The 24,432-nt window shown below is 42.9% G+C and overlaps 1 protein-coding gene and 1 long non-coding RNA gene across 8 annotated transcripts in view; one reads left to right on the top strand and one right to left on the bottom strand.

The window, feature by feature from the left end:
• Positions 1-15,558, bottom strand: part of IL15 (interleukin 15) — a 39,032-nt gene extending 23,474 nt beyond the window's left edge. Inside the window, exons 1-2 of one of the 4 annotated variants that reach the window (XM_040581725.1) lie at positions 15,536-15,558; positions 3,265-3,393 (exon numbers count right to left, since the gene is read on the bottom strand). In XM_040581725.1, the coding sequence (XP_040437659.1) occupies positions 3,265-3,327 (63 nt within the window). In that variant the 5' untranslated portion in view covers positions 3,328-3,393; positions 15,536-15,558. Of the gene's footprint in view, positions 1-3,264; positions 3,394-14,007; positions 14,123-15,098; positions 15,197-15,535 lie in introns of those variants that run through there. The other 3 variants (XM_040581717.1, XM_040581681.1, XM_040581734.1) reach the window with 3 other exon arrangements.
• Positions 3,400-24,432, top strand: part of LOC121082416 — a 74,038-nt gene continuing 53,005 nt past the window's right edge. For 3 of the 4 annotated variants that reach the window (XR_005826014.1, XR_005826017.1, XR_005826015.1), the window contains exons 1-5: positions 3,400-4,249; positions 5,444-8,594; positions 9,537-9,711; positions 15,586-15,715; positions 18,695-18,864. This is a non-coding gene — a long non-coding RNA (uncharacterized LOC121082416). The remainder of the gene's footprint in view (positions 4,250-5,443; positions 8,595-9,536; positions 9,712-15,585; positions 15,716-18,694; positions 18,865-24,432) is intronic. The other variant, XR_005826016.1, reaches the window with a different exon arrangement.

Below are 24,432 nucleotides of genomic sequence, written 5' to 3'. Positions count from 1 at the left end.
TCCCTTTTTTCATCTCCCTCCTTTCTTTACTTTGTTCTCAGTTTTATGTCAATGTAACTGTTTATATTAACAATTAATGTCAGTGAACTCTCTTACTCAGCAACCTCCTTAACCACCACTTAAGAGCATCACACAGCCCACAGGCTAGCACTGGACAGGGGCTAGTTCAGTGCATGCAGAAGCACCCTTGAGTACACTAAGGATAAGTAATGATTTGTGAGCCTTTAGTATCTTCTTTTACTGCTTCTCCGTCAAGTTCCCAAGGACCAGCTACTCTATTCGAACTTTTTATGGTATCTTTTCTTCTAGCATAAAGGGATAACTCATACAAAGTGTCCAACAGACAGAGATTCAATTACTCAAAGTAATTTTGGTAATGAAAGGCTGATCTGATTTCTGGAAAACAGACTGGGAACCTTGGTTCCTAAATTTCTGATAATATTATAACTACCTGTCTGCTCTGCAGTGAGTGATACCACTTTGGGCTGATCTCTGGAAACTGTTCTGAAATTTCCAACATTATCAGGATACTCTCAGTTAACTTTTGTGCAGCGGTTTCTAAGATAGCATTTTATATAAATGGTCTTTCAAAAATAAGTGAGAAGATAGCTCAATGATGAAGGCATCATCCAGTTTAAATTTTTATTGATCACTAAAGATTTAAAGAAAAAAATATTTGCAAAACTACTGCAGAGTGCACAATAATACATTCTCAGCAGATGGTTTTTTCCTCATAGTAGACTATTCTACCATGATTTACTATTTTCAACTTATTGGCACCTTTTTTTTTCTTTTAATAGGCACAACATAGATGTTAATGGTTATATGTTACATCTGTTTTTAGACACTAAGCTATATTGCAAAGGATGTTGTCTTTTTGTTTGTACTTTCATAGCTATATCATTCACTGTGTATACATATGAGAAATAGCATAAAATGATTAACTTAAGAGATGATCAAGTAACAGCATAAATGCCAGATGAATAAACTTGCACATACTTTTAAGAGGGGTAGTGGTACCATTGTACTTTAAAAGGTTCACTGGCTTTGGAAGCAAAAAGAATTGCTTCCAGAAGACATGAGACTTCTTTTAAGTTATCATGAAGGCTGAAGGAGATTAAATAAGTAACTTATAAAAGAGGCAACATTACTATGACCAAAGGGCAAAACAAGCTTGCTTAGTGAGATAGTCACACAATCCTGTGTATGCATCTTGCTACATGAGTAATGGGGTTTTTATTCTTTAAGAGTAGTAGGGGGAATACTACAGTCAAAATAACACTGGCTTTATTTATATTTTAAATGCTTAGCATAAATAGAAACTTATTTGCTTGCCATGCATGTGATATTTTTACAGGCTTAGAAGAGTAAATACCCTTAACTTGACTCACATGTGCTACAGGCAAGCATTGTGCAAGAACTAGCATGCAGTAACTTGTACCTGCTCATGACACTGGGTTATGACCTGCTCTGCAAGTATCATATATCATCTTCAGCACCATCTGAGAAGCGCCAGGACACACTTTTTTTATATGACAACATGGACAGGAGACTAAAAACATAGTGACAAAGGCCCAGGGAGTTTATTGTCTGGTGTGGAGAGATGGAAGATTATGCAGGGGATGGTAGAAGTGTAGACTAGAAAGAAGGAGGTGTAGATGTGGGAGCACCATAACAAGGTGTAATTTTGAGAGGCCTGTGGCAAGTAGGTCCATACAGTAGTCGAGATCACAGTACTAGCAGACACCTGAAGCCAGACAATAAGTGGAAGATACTACGATCTCCCAAGAGTGATCTTTTGTCTTTTCACACAGTCTCCCAAGAGAATACAAACAGCAGAATGGTAAGGAATTAGATAAAAACAAAAAACAAACCTTATAATGAGTGACTCAATACATGGGAGAGATTTGGGGGTGTGACTTAGCTATGCCACATCATTCACCTGTTCCATAAACTGCTGCTGTTTGCTCTAATCCTCCCAACTTTCCCTAGGCTACATTGGTGGGGTTTGGGTTCCAATTTTTTCTCCATAATCGGGAGAGCTATATATTTCCTGCTTTTAATAAAAGCTAAGATTTTGATGTAATCAGTCTGGCACTTCACGTGAAGTCCTATGAAGCCACTCAGTAATCAGTGATTAACTCAGTTTTGATGTGATTGTTTCTGTGACTTCTGCTGAAAAGCAGCTGGTAATACAGCAGAAAAGATGAGTGATGATTTCAAGTCTGAGCAATTATACATCTAGAATTGAAGAAGCCGAAGAAGCTTTGATCAAAATTTGCCATTAAAAAATCCACTCTCTCCTAAGGAACAGTTCATTGCCATAACTAGCATGAAGACCATTCAGACAATTCCTGTTTGGCTTTTTCCCCCTACCTGATATTTAGGCAGACCGGCTTTGCACAGGGACCTATGCATCCACAGTGCAGCACGCTGGCAGGGAAGGCTGGGTGCGATGGGGCTGTGGAGGTGTGTTGAGGTGCCAGGGTGGAAGGGCTATATGCATGGTGCCTGCCTAGGAGCCCGGCTGCAGCCCTGGCACTGGTGAGGGCCCGCAGCTGGGGCACTTCCTTTTTTCCATCATGGCAAGGTACCATGCAGGCAGCTCTCTGCTCTGTTTGTTGCCATGGGACAACCAAGTGTTTGAAAGCAGAAGAATCCCACCTCAGGCTGCCAGGTCCCTCAGCAGCAGGCCCAGGAAAGGAGCCCTCCTGGAGTAAGGGGAGGACTGGCCTGCCAGTGTGGAGCTGCATGCAAGTGTGGCAGGTACTGAGTACCTTATGCTTTAGGGTTACAAGGTCATCTGGCCAAGCTGCTTACTGGAAATGAACTGATACAGAATCATCTATATTGCATGTTGAGGAGCTGTGAAGAGCGCTACAGAGGCTGAACACTTGCAACCTGTATTAAACAGCCTTGAGGGTCAGGGGTTGTGGCCTCATGTTGCAAAATGTCAGGTACACATAGGTGTTAAGTCAGAGCAAGAGGGAAGGTCTGCTAGAACTTGCTGTGCCACAAATAAACTGTGGAAAACACAAATGTGAAAAAAACCCAGACCTATTTACTATGTAATTCTGATAAATGAACGAGTGGAAAAAAACAAAGCAGGAAAACATAGAATGCTAGTGATCTCATCTAAAATACTGGAAATGTTTCCAAGCCCTGTATTTGCTTTATCATCTCATTTTCTTGTTGGGCTGTAAAATAACATTTAAAGCTTTGCTGAAATTTCCTAAAATGTCATGTTGTTTAAGTGACACTTACCTGACTCTCCAGCCTGTTCAGTGTTCCAGCAGAGTTTCGTGTTGGCCGTGCTGTCCCAAGCATCCTGCCTGCTGGACCATTACTCAGAACAGGAGCATAGAATTGAATCAGGAAATTACACCGTGGGACCTAGATGTGGAAAAAATATGTATGTGTAGTGTTGCAATAGATTTCTGAGTGGCTCTCAGCCCATCTATTAAGAGTATTCAAAGCAGGAAGTTACTGAAATTTTGCAAGTTAACTCTTGCAAGTCCTCTTTAAGTCTTCTAAATTAATGGAAAGCACAAGACACAGAGTTTTTTAAAGGGTGTTTTTTTTAACTAGATAATAGAGGCCCATCTTTGAATACTGCAATAATATGGGGGGGTCCCCTGGAAAATGTATATTGTCATCAAAGGATAACTTTTTTTGACATCTGATAACAACCAGAAGAGAGGTTGTAGCACATGTAGCTAGTGTTGAAGTCAGTAACATCAGTATAATTCTGTTTTTTATAAAGAGCCAACATAAATTGGAGGATTTCCCCCTATTACTACAACACAGCATGACAACTGCTTTTAATAGTTGCCTTTTACATAGACACAGTACAGTCCAGCTATGTGATTTTACTTTTGTTCTCCCCTATTTTGTAGAATAAATTAGAAGAAAATAAATGAGGTAAACCATACAGAACCAAGGCTGGGTCAGCAGCAATTCACTACACCACCTTCATTTAAGCACTGTTTTCATAGTAAGGATCATGGCAACTGTCTAACCAGCTCATTCCCTTTTGTATTACCTTTTTACAGGTGACACAGTAAAACCTAATTGGAATGTTCCCTTCTTTTTTAGAAACTCTTTTTTCCCCTAGAGTCACTTTCAAGTTTTGCAAGTGTTAGGGTTGGAGAAACAAGCAAAATTTTTTTTTCAAACAACTGGTTTTGTATTCATAGCAGACCTTGAAGAAATACAGCAGAAAATTATGAAGACATGTTGACAGAACAAGGTATTTAGATATTAATATTAATATTTTTACTTTTTTAATCTAAAAATGTACTTTCAATTTTATAAAAGGAATCCTAACACATTCTGCAAGAAAATAAGTTTGTGAAGGAGGCTGCATACAGATGTTGTGGAAGCTCCATCCTCAGGAGGTGTTAAAAAACCAGCCGCGCCTGGAGCAACCTGCTCTAACATTGAAGTTAGCCCTGCTTCAGGTGGGAGGCTGGAAGAGGTGACCTGTAGGTGCCTCTTCCAATGTAAATTATTCAATGAAATTAGGCTTTGAATTAAAAACTGTGATGGAAGAATGGGACAGAAATATGTAAACATGCACAGATATGTGATTGCATAAGCATTTTCTTAGAAAATTAAATTAAACACTGATAATTTCAAAGATATGGGCTGGGACCACAGTCCTGTTTCTATATATGTAAAAGGGCTATTGCCTGCTGTTTTGTTAACACCTTCTGCAGCTGGGTCTCAAACCGTAGGACTCAGTTTCAGTTGCTTTTAGTTTGGTCAAGCTGAAATTGTTAGAAATTACTTAGGCTAGTAATTTTCTTTTAAGTCCCATCAAGAGTAGTTCAGTCATTTTCGAAAAACAAATTAGCAGAAATGTGCATTTCTTTCATATAAAGAAAATGTTTATAACCATTTAATTAAAGCTGTGCTTTTTAGTAATGTGTTCAAGTTTGGCAGCCTGGAAAACCTGCATAAACTTGGCCAAGTCATGAGTGGCTTGCTTAGACTACATAATTGCAGAAAAGATTTGTTGGCACTGTATAGCTGGTCTCCAGCAGTCTCTTCACAATTAACGTTTTCCATCTTAGAGCTTCAGAGGCAAGCAGAATTCTTTGTATTAAAAAAAAAAAAAAAAAAAAAAAAAAGGCTTCCTACAGGAATAATGTGGTGAAGGCTGAGGATCAGAAATCAGTGATCTTGCTGGTGCACAGCAGTGAATTTGAGTAGTATGACTGAATGGAAAGCACAGCAAAGAATTGAGACAAGGTGGAGGTGAAAGGAAGGAGGAAAAGTTGAATGTGGCAGAAGTGGCAGCATTTATAAACACTAAAGCATATTCTTCTTGAGAAATTGAAACTCAAGCCCATGCTCACTTCCTTCCCATGTATTCCTAATTTTAAAAGATATTAAACCTTGAATCACAGTATGATGTAATGATTTCCTTATTTTGTCACAGGATTTATAAACAAAACGGATTCAGTTCACCAAATGGACCAAGCTCCTGGAAAAAAAAAATGTATAAAATGAAGCTGTGTAGGAAAAGAGGCAGAAGGCCACAGAAAGAAAAGTATGGGTTCAATGACAAAGGTAGCTGAATACAGCTCTGAGAAACAGTCCTGTCCCTGCCTTCATCTCACCATCTCCCTGTAATTTGGGCAAGACCCTTAACCGAGATTTTTCACAAGTGACAATCCTTTTCTGAGTGCCCTCCTACAAGAAATCTTGACTTTAAGTTGCTTTGTATATCTTCCTTAGGATTAAATGCTTCATGGTCCCCAAATATATATTTCTAGTCGCTACAGTCAGCTAGCTCAGATGCAGGTTTCTCCAGTGGAGAAGAAATTAGTGCCCTCTACAGAGCTTAGTTCAAAAAAGCGTTGAGTTCTCACAGCTGCAACAGAACACACTGGGGGCTATATGTGAACACAGACAATCCTACAGCATGCTAAACAATCTTTTAAAAAAAAAATAATCCATCTCCAGGTATCACATACTGGACCCAAAATCACTAATTTCTTCCAGTCTATTTCCATTTCTAAAGCAAAATTCCCATTTTCTTATCCCTCAGGACTTCTGGGTGAAATTAACTACTTCATGTTCAAGGAGCAGTTGGATACTATACTGGTAAGTGTCATAAAGGGAGGGCAAAAAAATTAAAATTAATTTTTCTGGATTATACAACATGATGCAAGGAATGTGCAGCAAATCAGACATGGGGCCATACAAAAGAATACATCAAATAGAGAGTATCTGCTTTTCCTGGGTTTGCTGGGTTTATAGATATAGATATAGATATATATTTTCTAGCCAGTGTAAAGTCACACTTCTGGTGCCTATGATACGACTGTAGACCTTTTTTTTATTAAACAAAAAGATTTAAAATTAAATAAAATGAGTGAAAGAAAGCTGTAAGCAGCAAGACAGCAGGTAAACCCCGATGTGATTACTTTTGTCATCACAGCATCCAGTGCTGGTCATCACAGGTCAGGTTTACACTTGGAATCCCCAGGATGAGAACAGGAACCAGTGCAATCCCAGGTGGGCTTCCAGTGCTGCCCTCCTTCCCATCCCTTCCACTGCCTGGCGGTGACCTACACGGCATGTGGCAGCACTGAGTACAACTAATCATGGTAACTCTAGTATGAGAACTAACCTCAGGAATGTGAAACACTATTTGACGTATTTACTCTGCCAAGAAGCAGCACAAAGAAAAACTCCACCTAGCAACCACACATTACCGAAGTACACTATCAGGGTAACAAACCATACTCTTGGGATTTCTGCCATAGGCTACAACAGAGGAGCCTGCAAGAGTTACTGTCACTCCCATTCCCATGTTCTTATTGGTTTTAACAGGTATGCAAATGTCTATTATTTTAATGGCATTCAAAGTGTAGCTACGTGACTCAGGAGAGGGCCAGTATGGCTTATATAAACAGATGTAACTAGTTGGTTTTGAACAAGTGAGCTTGTTACAAACAGGTTGATGGTAGTCACCACCAACTGGTAAGTCCAGCAGCTTTCAGATGTCAGGCGCACCAGGTTTCCATATTCCTGCAATATCGCTCTTTAATCCTGGAAGGACAGCTAAGGTTCCTAATTCCCTTTGCAGGCAGACAGTAACACTTGGTCACTTGCCAGAGGTACACACAGGTACCATAATTCTTAATCAGTCAATGCAGCACCAAAAGAGGTCACAGAGTTCATGCCTAATTTTCCATCATATTGGTTACAGAATTGGTATTATGTTAATAATATTAACACAATATATTTAAGATGGGCAGAGTGAAACCTTGTCAGTGTTGTTATTCCTTTACATAAAATGGGTCTTCTACTGCACAAGTTGTTCATAAGATAATTAGCTCAGTAACTGCATTGTCATATTTTGTATCTGCACAAATAGGATCTGTGGCAGACGGTGACCTGACTTTGCCAAAGAGCTCAAGTCCTTTCTCCAGCGGAGACAATAAACTTCTCCACATGGCCTTTGCTTATAGCTTAAACTCTAGGGAAGAAAACTGCTAAGCACTTGACATTCACAGCTTTCTGGCAGAGTCTGCAGCCAGGGAAAGGTGCAGTGGGAACCATTTTTGGCTAGCAGTTTAGAATATGGCAATACAGCCAGTAAATTTGATTCACTTGTATTTTTATTTACAAGAAGGGACCCTAAAACACTTGATAAATTCTGGTCATGGGTGTGCTGATTTAGCAGCTTCGGTATAAGGTTTTTATAACTGTCACAGGGTGCAACCCTTCTAGTCTATAGGTATTTATATAAAGCAGGCTTTTAAAGAGTTCCTCAGTGGGTGAAAAAAACAGCCATTTTTTGGTAAAGAATTTTTAAGCATTGGCACTAGAGTCAATTGATAAACTATTAAACTGTTAAGTTTTAATTTATAGCAGCTATAATGGCAACAGTGTCTGAGTGATCACCCTATACTGCCACTAAAGACATACCTCATCTGTTATAGCAGGAAATACTTTAAGATGATTTGCAATGATGCATACATCTTATTACCTGCTGATAATAACCTATCAGGAAGGACAACAGTTTAATTATATAGTACATCTCCTGCTGGCTTCCAAATATTTCTGCTGCTCTTCACTAATTTCTAAGCTAAAAAAGAATCAGTTTCCTTATTTTACACTAGCACATTAATTTATGAATGGAAGATGGAAAGCTTTTATTAGCTGCTGAGGTGCCTGAATTCTTTCTGTTGTCATCGCACTACAAAAATCTAGCCCCAGCCGCCTATAAATCCTGATGGATGGTGGAGAACAGGCCCCAGATCAGTTAAAGGACATGGAGCAAATACCAGACTAGACCTCTCATGTGGTGCAGAGAGATGTGCAGAATATTATCTCAAAAGTGGCACTCAGCCCCCACCAGGTGGGATCTCTGCTTACACTGACACTGTACAGGCATCTTGAATGAAATGTCTTTCTCTTATAGTCCTTCCTTCAGGTTCATTCTGAGCATGGCATTATAGCACCATCTTGGGAACAGCACTGGCCCAGAAAAAGCAGAGGAGCCTTCAGCATGCAAGAATCTTTGAGATGGGTACCGGTGGCTAAGGTTCAGGGTTTTGCACAGAAGCAGTGAAAAGGTAAATTGATCTGGGATTAACAATAAGAAATCAGAATTCCTTTTGTCTGTGAAAGACTAATCTGTGTGTCTAGGTATCAGGGGCTTCCAACATAGTCCTATCCCTTGGAACTCCTGCTCAAAAAGGAGTTTGAGCATATATTCGCATGAGGACCTACCGATAGTGCTTTCTACCAGAGTTTGGTCTTTGCAGAGACAAATACATCAGCTTGTTTGTTCATCTGTCAGCATTTATTCCTGGACTGAAGTCTTGTCCTACCAAAGCCTGTAAAATGAGAATTGGAAATCTGGGGTTGAGTAAGAAGACTGTCTTTAAATTTGGGAACTACTTGTAAGAAAATAAGATTTTGTTTCATACACATTTCTCTGAGTAATAAGTAGCTGATAATAAATAACTGATAGTAGGGATTTACCCCCCACCCCCTCCATTTCTGAGCAATTACTTTTTAAATACTTTTGAAAATTAGAAATATTTTAGCATGCATGCACAGCAAATGGACATGTTTGAGATGTTCATGCTTTGCCTAACACAGTATGATTTGGTGTAGAGAATTGGAAATATGTTATAATAAGGAGAATTGGCAATGTATTACAGTCCTGTAGTTAAAATAACCTTTAAAGTTACTATCTTCCATTATGAGCTTTTAAGCGCAAAGAAAGACCTCATGAAAAACATGAATGCAAGGGTATTTACTTTCCCAGGTTTTAGCTCCCGTTGATGCTGCAGTGATGAAAGAGGATATAGCAACAAGATCATGTCATGTAAAAACCAAGAGGAATAAAATATGTACTTCTGTGCAAACTACCAAGTTCCTTCCAACAACTGAGGTTGGGTTGCTATGCTTTACTGATGCCTGCAAGCAATAACACTGTGCTGGCCTGCAGAACAGTGATCCTCTTTACACCACAAAACATTATTTTGACAAAACTGTGTGTCTTACAGGGGGACTGTTCCAGATTGTCTTTCTCCCTGCTGTGCTGGCTACAGCAAGCTGAACTCTGTGAGGATAGAAGAGGGAAACATTTGGCTGACAGAACTGTGCACCTCACATTGGAAAGTTTGTGTCAAATGCATTACTGGCCGTGGCCTGGAAGAGTCTGCAAGCTGAACTGACAAGGTACTTCGCACTTCTTAGGAAAAATCTAGCATTATGTGGTATACTTAATTACTTCACATCAGCCTGTGCCTCTCTCCCCAGTGACGCCCTTCTATTTTTAGTGAAGAACTGGGAAGCCTCAGAATGGATCTGACCAAAATATTCCCCTTCCCAGAGAATTCAAACATTCTTAATGACAGTCAGTTACCATAGAATAGTTTAGGTTGCAGAAGACCTTTAAGAACATCAAGTCCAAACATTAACCTACCACTGCCACATCCACCAATAAACCAAGTCTGTAAGCACCACATCTACACATCTTTTAAATACCTCCAGGGACGGTGACTCAACCAATTCCTTGGGCAGCCAATCCTTGATAACCCTTTCAGTCAAGAAACTTTTCCTAATATCCCGTCTAATACTCACTGCCCTGGAAAAGCTTTAGGCCATTTCCTCTTGTCCTGTGACTTGTTACTCGGGAGAAGAGTCTGATGCTCATTTGATTACAGCCTCCTGTCAGGTAGTTGTAGAGAGCAGTAAGGTCTCCCTTGAGTCTCCTTTTCTCCAGCCTAAGCAACCCCAGTTGCCTCAGCCGCCACTCACAACACTTGTGCCCCAGCCCCTTCCCCAGCCCCACTGCCCGTCTCTGGACATGCTCCAGCCCCTCAGTGTCCCTCCTGCAGCGAGGGGCCCAAACCTGAACACAGGATTCCAGGGGCGGCCTCACCAGTGCCCAGTGCAGGGGGACGGTCACTGCCCTGGTCCCGCTGGCCACGCTGTTTTGGATACAAGCCCGGATGCTGTTGGCCCTCTTGGCCACCTGGGCACGGTGCTGGCTCATTGTGTTCAGCCATGCATCAACCGGCACCCCCAGGTCCTTTTCATCCAGGCAGCTTTCCAGCCACTCCTTCCCCCAGCCTACAGTGTTGCCTGGGGTTGCTGTGACCCAAGTGCAGGACCTGGCACTGAGCCTTGGTGAACCTCATGCAATTGGCCTTGGCTGATGGATCCAGCCTGTCCAGACCCCTCTGCAGACCCTTCCTGCTCTCAAGCAGATCAACACTCCTCCCCAGCTCGGTGTCACCTGCAAACTTACCGGGGGTGCACTCCATCCCCTTGTCCAGACCACTCGTAAAGATATTAAACAGGACTGGCCCGGGTACTGAGCCCTGGGGAACACCACTTCTGATCGGCCACCAGCTGGATGTGGCTCCATTCACCACAGCTCTTTAGACCCAACCATCCAGCCAGCTTTAACCCAGCAAAGAATACACCCGTCCAATGAACGAGTAGCCAGTTTCTCCAGGAGAATGCTGCGGGGAACAGTGCCAAAGGCTTTACTAAGATCCAGGTAGACAACATCCACGGCCTTTCCCTTATCCACTAGGCAGGTCACCTTGTCATAGGAGATCAGGTTAGTGAAGTAGGACCTGCCTTTCATAAACCGCTGCTGGCTGGGCCTGATCACACCAGATGTCCTGCATGGGCCATGTGATGGTGCTCAAGATGATCTGCGCCGTAACCTTCCACGGCACCAAGGTCAGGCTGACCAGCCTGTAGTTCCTCTTTCCGGCCCTTCCTGTAGATGGGCGTCACGTTTGCTAACGGCCCGACTTCTGGGACCTCCCCGGTTAGCCAGGACTGCTGGCAAATGATTGAAGGTGCCTTGGTGAGTTCTAATTGGGCTCTGGCTCTTCTAATTTTCTTCCTAGGACACCCTTATAGACATCCTGAGTTGCCGGCCCCTTCTTCCAAAGGTCACTAACTCTCCTTTTTTCCCTGAGTTCCAGCCAAAGCTCTCTGTTTGGCCGGGGTGCTCTTCTTCCCGGCTGGCTTGTCCTTTGGCACATGGGGACCGCCTGCTCCCGCGCCTTTAAGATTTCCTTCCGGAAGAGCGCTCAGCCTTCCCGGACTCCTTCGCCCTTCACAGCTGCTTCCCGAGGGACTCTGTCAGCCAGGCTCCTAAACAGACCCAAAGTCTGTCCCATGGAAGTCCAAGGTAGCAGTTCCGCTACCTCCCCTCCTTACTTCTCTGAGAATCAATAACTCTGTCTATCATTCCGTGATCGCTATGCCCAAGGCGACCCCCAGCCACCACACCACCCACAAGTCCTTCTCTGTTCTTCTTCTGTGGTCCACCCTGCCTAGCTGGCTCCCTGACCAGCTGTGTCGGAAGTTAGCTCCCACACGCTGCAGGAACCTCCCAGGCTGTTTCCTCTCCACTTTTGTGGTGCAGTTGTATTGCCAGCAGAAATCCGTTAAGTTCCAGTCTCCCATGAGAACAAGGGCTAGCAATTGTGACACTTCTCCCAGCTGCTTCTAGAATATTTCACCTGCCTCTTCATTTTGGTTGGGTGGTCTATAACTGACTCCCACCACGATATCGGCCTTGTTGGCCTTCCCCCTGATTGGTACCCATAAGCACTCAACCCTGTCATCACCGTCATTAAGCTCTAGACAATCAAACCCTCCCTGACACACAGGGCTCCCCCACCGCCTCTCCTTCCTTGCCTCTGCCCTCCGAGGGGTTTATAGCCATCCATTGCGGCGCTCCAGTTGTGCAACTCATCCCACCGTGTTTCCATGATGGCAACTACATCACAGTTTCATCGCTGCACGGTGCCTTCCAGCCCCTCCTGCTTGCTGCCCGCGCTGCGTGCGTTGGTGTGGGGGCACTTCAGCTGGGCGAGCGATCCCGCTGCCTTTCTGGGGGAGAAGCCCTGCTGCTTGCGCGACCGTTCTCAGGCACTTCCATGGTCTCTAACACATCACTAACCCCTGCATCTTTGCTGCCATATGGGTCTCCATCCCCTACCTCGGCTGAGAGAGCAGACCCAAGGACCTTTGTAGCACTCCATCCCTCAAACACTGGTGTGCAGCCCCCAGGCCTGTCTAGCGAGCCTGGTTTTAGCCCTTTCCCCCTTCAAATCCAGTTTAAATCTCATCTAATGAGCCCTGCTAACTCCTGTGCAAAGATCCTTTTCCCCTTTTGAGACAGGCATGCCCTGTCTGTTGCCAGCAGGCCTGGTGTCATGTAAACTGACCCATTATCAAAAAAAACAAAATTCTGCCAGTGACACCAGGCTTGGAGCCAGGTATGGATCTGCTGGCTATTCCCATTTCTTCCCTCACTGTTCCCTGCAAGTGGAAGAATAGAGGAGAGCACTGCTTGTGCTCCTGATCCCTTAACCAGGTGTCCCAAGGCCCCAACGACTTTCAGTTGCCTTCGGACTTCTTGCAACTTCATTGCTGCCTACCTGAAAAATCAGTAATGGATTTCCCTTTCCAGGTGGGGAAACCCGAGGGCTGTACCACAGCAGGCAGCGTTCCCTTCACACCTTTAGCCCCGGCCCCAGGGAGGCAGCAGCCCGCCCTAGCAGCGCCACTGTGCATGCAGGGCCTCCTGTTCCCTTCGGAAGGGGGTCTCCTGTGACGCTGACCCGTCTTTTTTTCTTTATGGAAGCAGTTTTGACATAGGCCATAGGCTGACAACCCCAGCAGCACTGCCGTGCTGGCTGAACCGCTGTCCTCGTTACTGCTCGGTGCCGCGGGCAGAGCCCCACGCCTGGCACGCACGGGCAGGTGGGGCGGCCGCCGAGGGCGTCCTGTGTCCCTTAAGTCCGTGTGTTCAGCCAGGCGGAGGACAGGGAACCCTCCTTACCCCGCGCCCGGGCCCGTCCCGGGAAAGGCAGGGTGGGATGCCAGCAGTCCCTCTCTCCGCACTCCCCGATACCCCTCACCCCCCCACCCCCCACCCCCCACCCCCGCCCGGCGCCCTGCCACCGAGCGGCGCGGCGCCTCTGCCCGGCGCTCCCGCAGGTGCGCCCGGTACCGGCACAGAGCGGGGCACGGCCGGCAGCCCCGCGCCGGGGTGGCTGCGGGGTCCCACCGGAGCTCTGCCCGGGCAGCCGCGGCCAGACACGCCGGGTGCAGAGCTCGGGGCGCGGCCTCCCGCCGGCCGGACACCATTGCTCCCTGCCCGAGCTGGCAGCGCTTGCGCGCCCTTCCTGCGGCCCGGCTGCCCGGCGCGCTCGGCCGCGCTGAGGGCTTCCCCGAGCCGGGGACGGGCGGCGGCCGCCGTCACTCCGCGTCCCGTCAGCCGGTGTGGCGCCAGCCGCGGCACCCCGGCGAGTCTCTGCCCCCACCCCCCGCGCCCCCCCGGCGGGTCTCTGCACCCCCACACCCCCCCGAGGTGCCCGCGGTGCGGGGAACCCCCCGCGCACGGCTCTAAGCGCCCCGCCGCCCGTCCCGCCTGCACCGGCGCCGCTTCGCCGGTTCCGAAAGTTCCGGTCGGTCTGAAGAGCTGGCAAAGCTGACCTGGGCTGTTGGAGTTCGCAGAGGTGAAGCGACTGTGACAGGCTCCCAAGTCATACTGCACGTTCTTAGGGTTTAGAACGCTCCAGCAGGCTCCCAGAGAATGCATGTGATATCTCTGCAAAGATCGCTTGTTTATACTAGGTTAATTTATAATTAAGTATCTCCTTCCAAAATAAAATCACCACGTGATACCTTTCCGTTTGTCTAGTACGTGTCAAATAAATCAGTAACCGTAAGTAGAAATAAACCCATTCACAAACAGGCGAAGGAAGAAGTACCATGCTACTATTTGGAAAGTATAGCAAAACATTGTGAAATTATAACCAGGAACTTCTTCTGCAATATCAGACTCTTAAAAAAGTAAGCAGCACAAATATACCTGCTGCCTACAGAAAGAACCACAAGGTTGTGGTTGTGCGCGTTGCAGGAAAATTTCCTATTGCTGGCTTTTACAGAGGTAAGTTTGCAGGTTTTGACAACAGAATCCTCCACAAGCTTCTGCCCCACACATTTTTTTACTCCTGCTTTTTAGTTTCATTAGTGCAAAGTGGTATCCTTAACAACAGACTCATAAATGCATTCGCTTACGCAGGTTTACGACTGGCTCACGTCTCCCTATTACACTGTTGTTAGCCACTGTATCTCTGTATCACTGCAGTAGGATTCCACTTGACTACAGATTTTCTGTTCCCTGCCTGCATTTAATGCTTTTTCCAGTGCATACACTAAGATGGTAAATAACTTTTCTCCCAGCTTTATATCTCTGTTCTTGCTATGTTAATGAGGCTCACAGCAGTGTCTTTGTTTTCTTCTCCTTTTTGCTGTATGAATTTCTTAGATAACAATGACAAATTTTCACTGGCTAGCACCAATTCTCCATACTTGCTGATGTCTCCTGCACAGCAGAAACAGAGAAACAGGTGCTGGGTACAAGGCTAAATATAATATTTAAACTATGTCTTTTTATAACAAATCCTACGAGACAATTTAAAAAAAAATATGAATAATTGAAATCTAAGTTCCCTCATTGTTTTAATAAAAGAAAGAGAGAAAGAAAAACAAAAGAATGTTAAAAGCTGTGAAATACTCACGAGTCTCAGGAAAATTGTGCAGTAGGTTGCCACAGAAGTTAGGATGAAGTTTGCACTAGTGACAGCGGCAGACGCTCCACCCCTTCTCCGTTCTGTTTTACTTTCAGTTATATAATAATACAGGACTATCTTCTTACTAACGCGGTGTGGAAATTATTCTCACCACAAATAGCAAATAGTAGGCATTTCCCACTGCCCTTTCTGAGCAATTTTCAAATTTGGAAAAAAGCCCGCCCAAAATGTGGGGAAAGACACATGGCTGTGAATTTGAAAGCAGGCAAGTGACAACATGAGAGGCAGCTGCCTGCTGTTCCAAGCCGTGTGATGTTTACACATGGTTACCTCTTAACCACACTGTGCCCTTGCCTCTGCACGGTCCCTTACCCCTTTGGAACTCAAGTGTAGCTTCCCAACCACAGTTCTGAAGAGTTGCTTACCTTGGAAGCAAACAGTGTAGCTTTATGCTATCTCCTCCTCTTTTCTGCAGCCTGAACAGTGTTTTACTGGAGCAGCCACCACAGAAGAGAAAGGGAAGTTACCTCTCAGGGCAACACCAAGAACGAAGAGCAGAGACGTGGATAGAGGATGGCCAGGACAAAAAGGGGCTTCTCCAAAAGGTACAGCATATGGCTTGCTGTGGGACAACAGGACAGAGAGGTGTCATAGCCCTAGGTGACATCAGAAGAGGGTACTTATAAAGGAGCTGAAAAAATCCGCAATTTGTAATGAACTCAAAAGTTGTGGATTTTAGCTGTTAAGAAAAGTGGAACTCCAGTACCTGTGGTCCTGCTTAGACACCTCGCAGTGAAAAACCTTTCTACCTTGAGCTAAACTTTAATGTCCTGAAGATGAGGCTCAGCATCTCCCTAGGAGTACTCTTGGGTTTCCAGGAACCATCAATTACCTCTAAGAGTCATGCACTCCAAGGGCAACAGTGAATATGATACTTCCTCTCCATCTCCAGACATCTTCCGTCCTCTTCTGTGTGATTCTGGGTGCTGGTTGTTATTCTGTGCATTTCACTTTCTGTGAGATGGTAAAAATACTCTGCAGGTTAAATTAGAGTTTTAGAAATGGCTCTGTCTCCTTACTGAAGAAGAAATTCATTTCTAGATGTGGGCGTTTCTTTCCTGTTTCTCAGTGAAATAACATTTTTTCAGGAACATTATTTATAAAACCTGGTGAAGGACACCCGTTAGTTCCCTGTGCTGGGATATTCTATTACAGCCAGATTCAGAAATTCTACCTAAGGACCTAAGTAAGACTTCTGTATCTTGAGCAGCTGCCAGATGAAACAAGGACCGGAACTGAGCGTTTTCAGACAGTAGTTCTAGATGGCTGCATGAGGAATTCATTATGTGAGGCAGCTTGCTGCCCTTTCTCAGCACCCCTGTGCACTGTATCCTGTGGTCCAACGCTTGGGTCCAGTATCACTTCTGCAGAGAAGGCACCGAAGTGGAAGGCAGCCACACTGATTAGCTGCTGTGTGGGATCTGGTTTGCAGTCACTACCACTGCAAAGAACCTTCCAGCAATTTAACACAAGACAAGACTCAGAATTTCATGCTCTCCAGGGACTCTTGGCTCTCTCACATCACACTCTACATGTGTCTCCAGAAAAGCAGCTACTGACACTCCTTGCACTCTGTCTCAGTATAGAGTGTTAATACTGCTTTTTAGGCAGTTGTGCAGACAAGAGAGGTGAAATCTGCCTCAGCTGGCAGCTGCTAAAAACCTGGGCAGTATTTGAAAGAGGCAAAAAAACGTACAGACTTAGCTGGAATTCTCACCATGACAGAGTACAAAAATGAAAGCCAAAAGGAGGTAGCAGCACCACAGGAAAGAACACCACCCTAGATAAATACTGAAACCAAAAGAACATAGGCATTTATTAAGTGCTTGTGACATGGGCACTTCATTTATGTCAGAAGTGATCACGAACCTCCATTTCTTCAGTTTCCTCCAGCTCAAAAGAATGACAGTGATTTCAAGTACACATGTGAGTGTATGTATTTGGACTTGGGATCCCAAAGTCTCTCATAATTGTCACTTTTTAAAACTGAAAGCAAATAGATTGTTTTCCATTTGTCTTTGCTTTTTAATGTGATACCTTTGCTATACTACAATCTGTCAGATTTTTCTCAGCTAGGAAAAATTTATAAGCAAATAGCCAAAAACAAGCACACAGAGCTTTAGGTATTCATGAATTATATACTGTGGGAAAAGGGGAAGAATCACATATTTAAAAAAATTTTAAAGCCAATTTCCAAAGAGCTTCCTTTGAACACTGCAAAATAGAAACACTGTACATAGGGTCGATTTAATATTTTTTTTAACTCCTCTCTGTTCTTTTTTTTAAGAACGATGTTTCTCTGGCGTTTCTGAAGTTAAAATATATCACTTTCTAGCTTAATGTAAAAAGCATTCCTAAACATTGCAGTAGCTGTATATAAAAATCATGCAAGTGTCAGCATGTATTACATTACAATAGGGTGGCAATACCACCTGCACTCTCTCAAAATTTAATTCTCATTCATTTTCTTAATTGCACAAAAATGTGCTTCCTAATTACACAAGGGATGTTTTATAGTAATCTAAACACTACTAGCCACATCAAGGTGTTCATTTATAGCATAAAATATTCTTATGCTCTCTTTGAGCAAAATACCCCTTTCTAATTTATGCAAGTTTCATTTATAGTGGACACAGGCTATTTGGCAAGATGTTGGCAATTACTCTCAGTAACGAGCTACTAAATTGTAATTTAGTATTATAAGTGCAGTGACAAAGAATGTGAATAACTTATCTCTCATCCAAACAGTGAACAGAAAACAGATGCATGAATGTCATTTTGAAAACAAAACAGGGTAACAAAGAATTCAAACACAACCATCCTGATTTGGAGCAACATTGCCCAAACATTTTGTATGGCTGCAGGACAGCCAACAAGTCTGGGTTTGTGGTTACCCTTAAGTGTGTGCCTGTATTCTCATGAAATCAATTGCTTTGGAATTGGTGTTAGTTCTGTAGCTGAATGCCAGGAGAGGAAGTATTGCTACAGGAGCAAGAGTGAAGAAGTGAGAGGGAGGAAAGCTTTTCCAGAGCAACGTGATATGGGTGCTTATATAAAAATGTCATATTTTCTGAAGGTAGTCTGGAAAAAAATGGCAGCTCTTGCAGAGCCAGATCCCTTCACCGTGGCCCCCAACAGACCCAGCTCTGAGCGAACTTTCTTTGCTAAATTTCTGAATGCTTAAAGGAGGGACTACACTACGCTTCTCACCTACTGTATCAGTTCTTTTAAAAAAAAAGTCTTGAAGTGGAGTCCTTCTCTGATAAAACATTATGCTCTGATAAGCATAATGATTTTTTTTAAATTAATTCCAAAAATTTTAGAGAACCTGAACCCAATCATACAGGCAGATGCAGAGAACAGTACTTGTAATTTGAATAGTGTCTCTTCCCCGAGTATTTTTTATTATAGTGTTCCTGCTGTGTTTGAATGTTTGCTGCAGGGCTGAACTACTACACCCTCAATTACCAATTTCATTAATTTCTGCACAGGAAAATGAAAGAACTGTTGTTTTCTGCCTCTAGGTGACAGACTGGATATAAAGAGCCGATAAGCAGGCAACAAGTTCAGCTCCACCCACTCCCAGTATGGCAGCCAGAGGAGCGAACTCGGGGAAACAGCTTTCTGCCTCTGAGGAGTCACCTCCCAGCCATCCCACCAGCATTCCCGATGACTGCGTGTTGTTTGAGCTAAGGTGAGCCTTGCTTCTAGGGATAGTGGCCGGCAGCAGAGCACCTTACTCCTGAGCAGGAGAGGACAGCAGGGAACTTGTGTGATGAGGAACTTATGTAGATGTCTCTGATACATGCTAGGAAGGTGCGTTTCTGGAAATTATAATCTTCAGCAAATTGAACACATAACTGAATCTGGGACCCGTCCTGCACCAGCACTGTAACAACACATAAACAAATAATCCTATGGTGGAGTTATTGTTTTAATAGAACACGTAATGGACTAAGCATGGGTATACGAAGTGGCAATGTGTGCCTTCTGAAAATCTAGGCAGCTTCAGCTTCATGGCTGATGCAGGACTATAGATATTTTTTTTTTCATATTAAATTATAATTTTTTCTAAATTATAGACTCTTCAGATTGGTTATTAAAACCTTCTGGCAACTCAAAAATGCTATTTAATTTCTAGAGACATCTGGAGAGACATTAATATTCTGCCTTTCAAAAGCATGCATGATATTTCTGGCATGTTATAATTTATCAACTATTGCCATTAAGCATGAGCTATTCCTGTTTAAAGATACAGTGTTTCCAAGCAAAACCATATCAATTGCTAAGTTATCAAAGACAAAACAAAGGGAAAGGTATTTAATGCTTAAAACGAATGGAAATATGTTTCTGAATCTGTGAGAAAAAGCTAACACAGAAATGTGCAGCTCTTAATTGAAGTGAGAAACCTAGAATCTTAAGTGTTTTGTTTAGTGCCTTGTGAACAAGCACTATCCTATTCAGACATAATTGATGCAGTATTGCAGCCTCGATGTTTTCCTAAAATAGTCACTCCTTAAATTGCATGATAGATACAGAAAATTCTACACAAAATAAAATAAATATGTGAATAAAAAAACTGGCTAACACCCCAAAAAAGGCATGCCTTCACTAGAGCAGTTCTCTCAAGTTATACTTGTGTTATTTCTCTGTTCATCAACCTTCAGTGCAGTGGCCAGACCACAAAACCCTTGCAGTCCATGCTACATGCCAAATCCACAAAACTATTAGTGAATCTAATATTTATTCAAATAGCTGGCTAGTTCCCATAGGAATAGTTCTCTACGCAAATGCTTTTTTGAAGTTAGGTGCTTGACCAGTTAGTTGACTTGAGATGACTGGGTACTTTCTGGCCTGGGTAGCTAGAGCCTTGGCTGTCAGGCACATTTAGCTGTTAGGTTTCACATGCCAGCTAGGGCACTGTCAAGGTCAGCCAGCTAACAGGGCTGGGAAAAGCCTTTTGAGGGTTTAAGTACCCCTGGCTGCACTGGCCATGCCTCTAACCACGATCCGTAGCTCAGGATACTCCCCTGAAAGTAGTGCCTTTCTTCAGTTTAGAGCACGGTGTCCAAAATGTGTGGGTCAATTTTTATTTTTTTTTTTTTTTCACTACACAAGCGTTTTATAAGTGTTTCTCAACAGAAATTCCGAAACAGTGAATTGAAGAACCAAAATGTTACATTATAATAATGAAGCTGAATCACCTGGGAGGGTGGGAGGTTTCCTTTCTTCAAAGCTAACTATCGATCAAAACAATTTGTCAAGATCTCTCAGTCCTAGCCCATGTAGACACCATCTCTGAGGTTAACAGACTGCTTTGTGGCTGACTTTGCCATTTGTAGTTGGAGCTTTCAGGAATGCAGGAGAATTAAATCCTAACCCATATGACGATACAAATAAGGCAGTCCTACTAAGAAGTAACATGCAAAAGAGAGGGCTGAAAGAGGAAAGCATGCAACTCAGTAACGATGTGCATTCCATCAGATTATTTCCCTTTCTTCTGTTTAATACTCAAGTACAATAACCATGATGTATGTGTCATATTTCTTCTTTGATAATAATGCTTCATAGTTTCATTTAACTGTAATACGGCTGCTCTGTTTAATGCTCAGAGGTTTTGTGACAAGGGTAGAAATCAGTCCATTCTAAGTAATTTCTCTATAAACAGAGAAAACAAGATATTTAGCTGCCAGGTGGACAGAATGTGTTCTAAACACTTGAAATTTAAGAGACTGCACAACATACTGTATTTAGCCAAAAGGAAGGAAAGGGCTTTCTCCAAGTAGTTTAACTTTAAATTAGGAGTTATACCAAATTCAAGGTTGTCTTTAGTTTTGTCACATCGCTTTCACGTTACTAGGGTATATAAAGAGCCTTTTCATATATTATGACACACTTGTGCAATATTAAACTCCCACATCACCCCACAACATGTTGCTCGCTCCCTGACATTAAAAAGTCAATGTGTGAAAATGTGTAGGGAATCTTAATATGTAGCATACTATGTACAGAAAGAACGAATGCACTGGGAGTTATCAAAACTTTGACTAGTTGATCAAAAGATAGTGTTTTGAAATTTGCTATCATTAATTGGTCATTAGTCATTTCAGTCCTGGGTTTTTTTGATAGCTTATTGTCCTCAGACCAGCAGTTTCCCCCCCATCTGTTATTTCTTACCTTTTCCCAGAGTACTTGTCACTCAGAAACAGCAGCCTCCTCTAAGCGGTATGCCATTGCTGTTGCTGCATAGGACACAGAAACGCTCAGTATGCGTAAGAATAGAGATTCCCCATTTTTAACCTCCACTGCTCTCTCTGAGTTCTTCTATCCTCTGCCTTGTAACTGTCTAGCCTAAGTCACTGAAATTCATTGTAGGAAATCATACAATGGCATGTAGCAGCAGAAATGTACCGGGCATTTCCAGTCCTCTCTGTTTCCCTGGTTATTTATCTGTGTGTACTACATGATCCCTGAAAAGAGCTGAATATAAGATGTTTATGGACAGGGTTTCCAGTATCAGGCCAGTGAACTCCATCTAGTGAGCAGTTCAGGTGAATTGTCTGTAATCAGGGTCCGAAGCAGGGTTAGCTCGCAGATGCAAACAGTGGCCCACAGAAGCAGAGACTGGTGAGGGTGACTTTGCAGCTGCTCAGACCCATGGCCGGGCCAGGCCCATCCACAGGGAGATGAGAAGGTCCAAGCTTCCTGGAGACGGAAGGCGTGTGAAGTGACTTTTAGCTGTGTGAAAGCTTCAGTGTTTCCTATCATCAGCATGTCTAGCTACCCTTGCTCTATGACTTGCAGTTCTTGTTACTATTCAAGGGGATTCACAACCCGCTCGAGATTGATTAGCACAGAGAAAGACCAATGACTGACTGCGGGGCCATGTCCTAGCGCGGAGCAGAAAGCAGCGGCAGCCCTTTGAATTGCCACTGCAATAATGTCCAAACTGGGGAAAATGCTGACAAGCCAAAAACTTTTGTCAGTATGGTTGGATCAAGGTTTATGTGCATTAAAATGAAAGATGAAAGATGTTCAACAGCTTATGATATTCTCTGCAGAGTTGAAAATGTGACAGAAAAAATTAGTAGGTTTTTGTAAAAAAACATTATCAAGGACATAATGTTCAAACTACCCATTGTTGCTAATTTTGCCCTTTCTGTGTGACTTCAGAAGCTACTTGTACAGTACTTTGTCAAATATTACCAAACAGTAGCATCCAGAAATATCTGAAATATAGATTAAAATCATATATACTGAATTTTAATTAATATAGGTAAAGCTTTATTTTTTTTTATGGGAACAAAGTTAGGACTTTACCACTATGGAAGGGAGTTAAAGACTGCAGAGGACATCACAATTAAGAATGCAAGTACTGATATGTGACCATTAGGCTTCATGCATGTATTTAATAAACAAATGAAGTTTAAACTCGGGAAAATACATTGCCCCAGAAACAATTTAGCTTGTGAGAGTGCAACTACACATAGTAATGCTAGTGCATAAATCCTATGTAATGAAGATACTAAGTAGTGAACTTGCAAGACATGGACAAGTAAGAACAGTGGGTTTGATGCCACCTGAGAAAGGATGATAAAATCTCTGCAAAATCTTGGATATAGACAACTATGACATTTCTTCTCACTTCCCAGATACCTAAATTACTGAATTACTGGCAACATATTGTCATTTGCTTTTTTTTTTTTTTTTTTTTCCTACTACAGGATTCCTTCTGAAGTGACTTGCACTGAATTTACCTAAGTGCATTGATTTTGGTGCAGTTTCTTGTTTTTTAAATGAATGCAGTGTGGCTTAGGTGGAGGGATGGAGTTGAGTTCCTGCTGATATTACACTTTCTTGCCAACCCTTCCATGTATTTATACCAGTGGAGACTGTGATTTCTTATATTTATATTACATACAGTGTGTACATAAAATGGCATGCTTTACTTGTTTCATTCATGGGTGACTGAAATCAATTGTAGTGTACTCTCGTACACATATCCGTAGAAGCTTAGATCTAAGAATCTGATAAACACAGTTGTCTTCTGGCACCCCAGAGGAGCAAGGAGATCCATTTAAACTTTGGCAAGGAGGAAGGGCTAAGTCTTTGCACTGAAAATATGAAAAAGTGATTTGAAATTTTGATGCTAGTGCAATTATTTTGTAATACCCTAAACCACAAGTTCTCAGAGACCTTTTTCATTGCCAGCCATCCCAATTAGTAGTAACTATATTCAGCACAACTTTTAATAAAATCCTGTATGTTCAACTTTGGCTGAAATGGGAAGTTTAGCTTAAAATGGTGGGGTTTTGCTAATTCATACATTTCTGAGAAGCAGAGTGAATGTATGAAACTGGTGACCTTCTCAAGGCTCCCTAGGACACATAAATGGCCACTGTGTGACTGCTGAGGGAAGGTAGTGTAACTTGAGGTTTCAAAAGTACTAGAAATATTAATATTTCATCTGATCATTTAAGAAAACTACGTCTTCACCTGAGAAGGGGAAGAGCTGTTTTCATGTGGTCATTCACACTGTGATTTCTGGTTGTTTGGGGGTTTCACTTTCCCCCTCCCCACCCTGGTAGTTGCTGAAGACCTGCTCACATCTAATAGGAAGCTGTGCTTTTATAGCACTAGTTTCCACCTATTCTTTTTCCCTTCAAAAGCAAAATATAGATTTCATGGTCATGTTGATCCATACTACTCTCTTTAGATGAGCACTGCTACTGTGAGGAGGCAACTTTACTATCCATAAACACTGGGCAGAAGCAGAAAACTGCCTGTGCCGTGCAAATAGCAATTCAAGAGGTAGTGCTGGATATCCATATAGTTGCTGTCTAGCAGCGTTTGTTAGGATCTGAGCTTTTATCAAGGACTCTATCATACTTCCCATCTCCTCTTCAAGTAAAAGATATTGACCATTCAAATTTCGATGAGTCTTTAATCTGTGATTGCACCTCCTTTAATGCTTTGCTTAAAAATACATCACTGATCTTTCTGATTTATATGGAGCGTTCTTCTATTGTGTATATGATACAGTTTTAAGATTGTCTGTGTTAAAACAGATCAAAAATTGAGTTATAAAGGTTTTGTGGCATTGTGTGGTCCATCCTTCTGCCTTGGGAGGCATAAGCATGGGTGCCTAAACCACACCTGGTGGGTATCTTATTGAAGTGATCTTCAAAACTTCTGTTACGCTGAAAATCTTCAGAGGGATGTGGCATGCAAAAGAAGCGCACCGCAAAGGTAGGATCCTGTG

The sequence above is a fragment of the Falco naumanni genome, chromosome 1, assembly GCF_017639655.2.
Source record: "Falco naumanni isolate bFalNau1 chromosome 1, bFalNau1.pat, whole genome shotgun sequence".
Taxonomy (NCBI): Eukaryota; Metazoa; Chordata; class Aves; order Falconiformes; family Falconidae; genus Falco; species Falco naumanni.
This window is presented reverse-complemented; position numbering and strand designations above follow the sequence as displayed.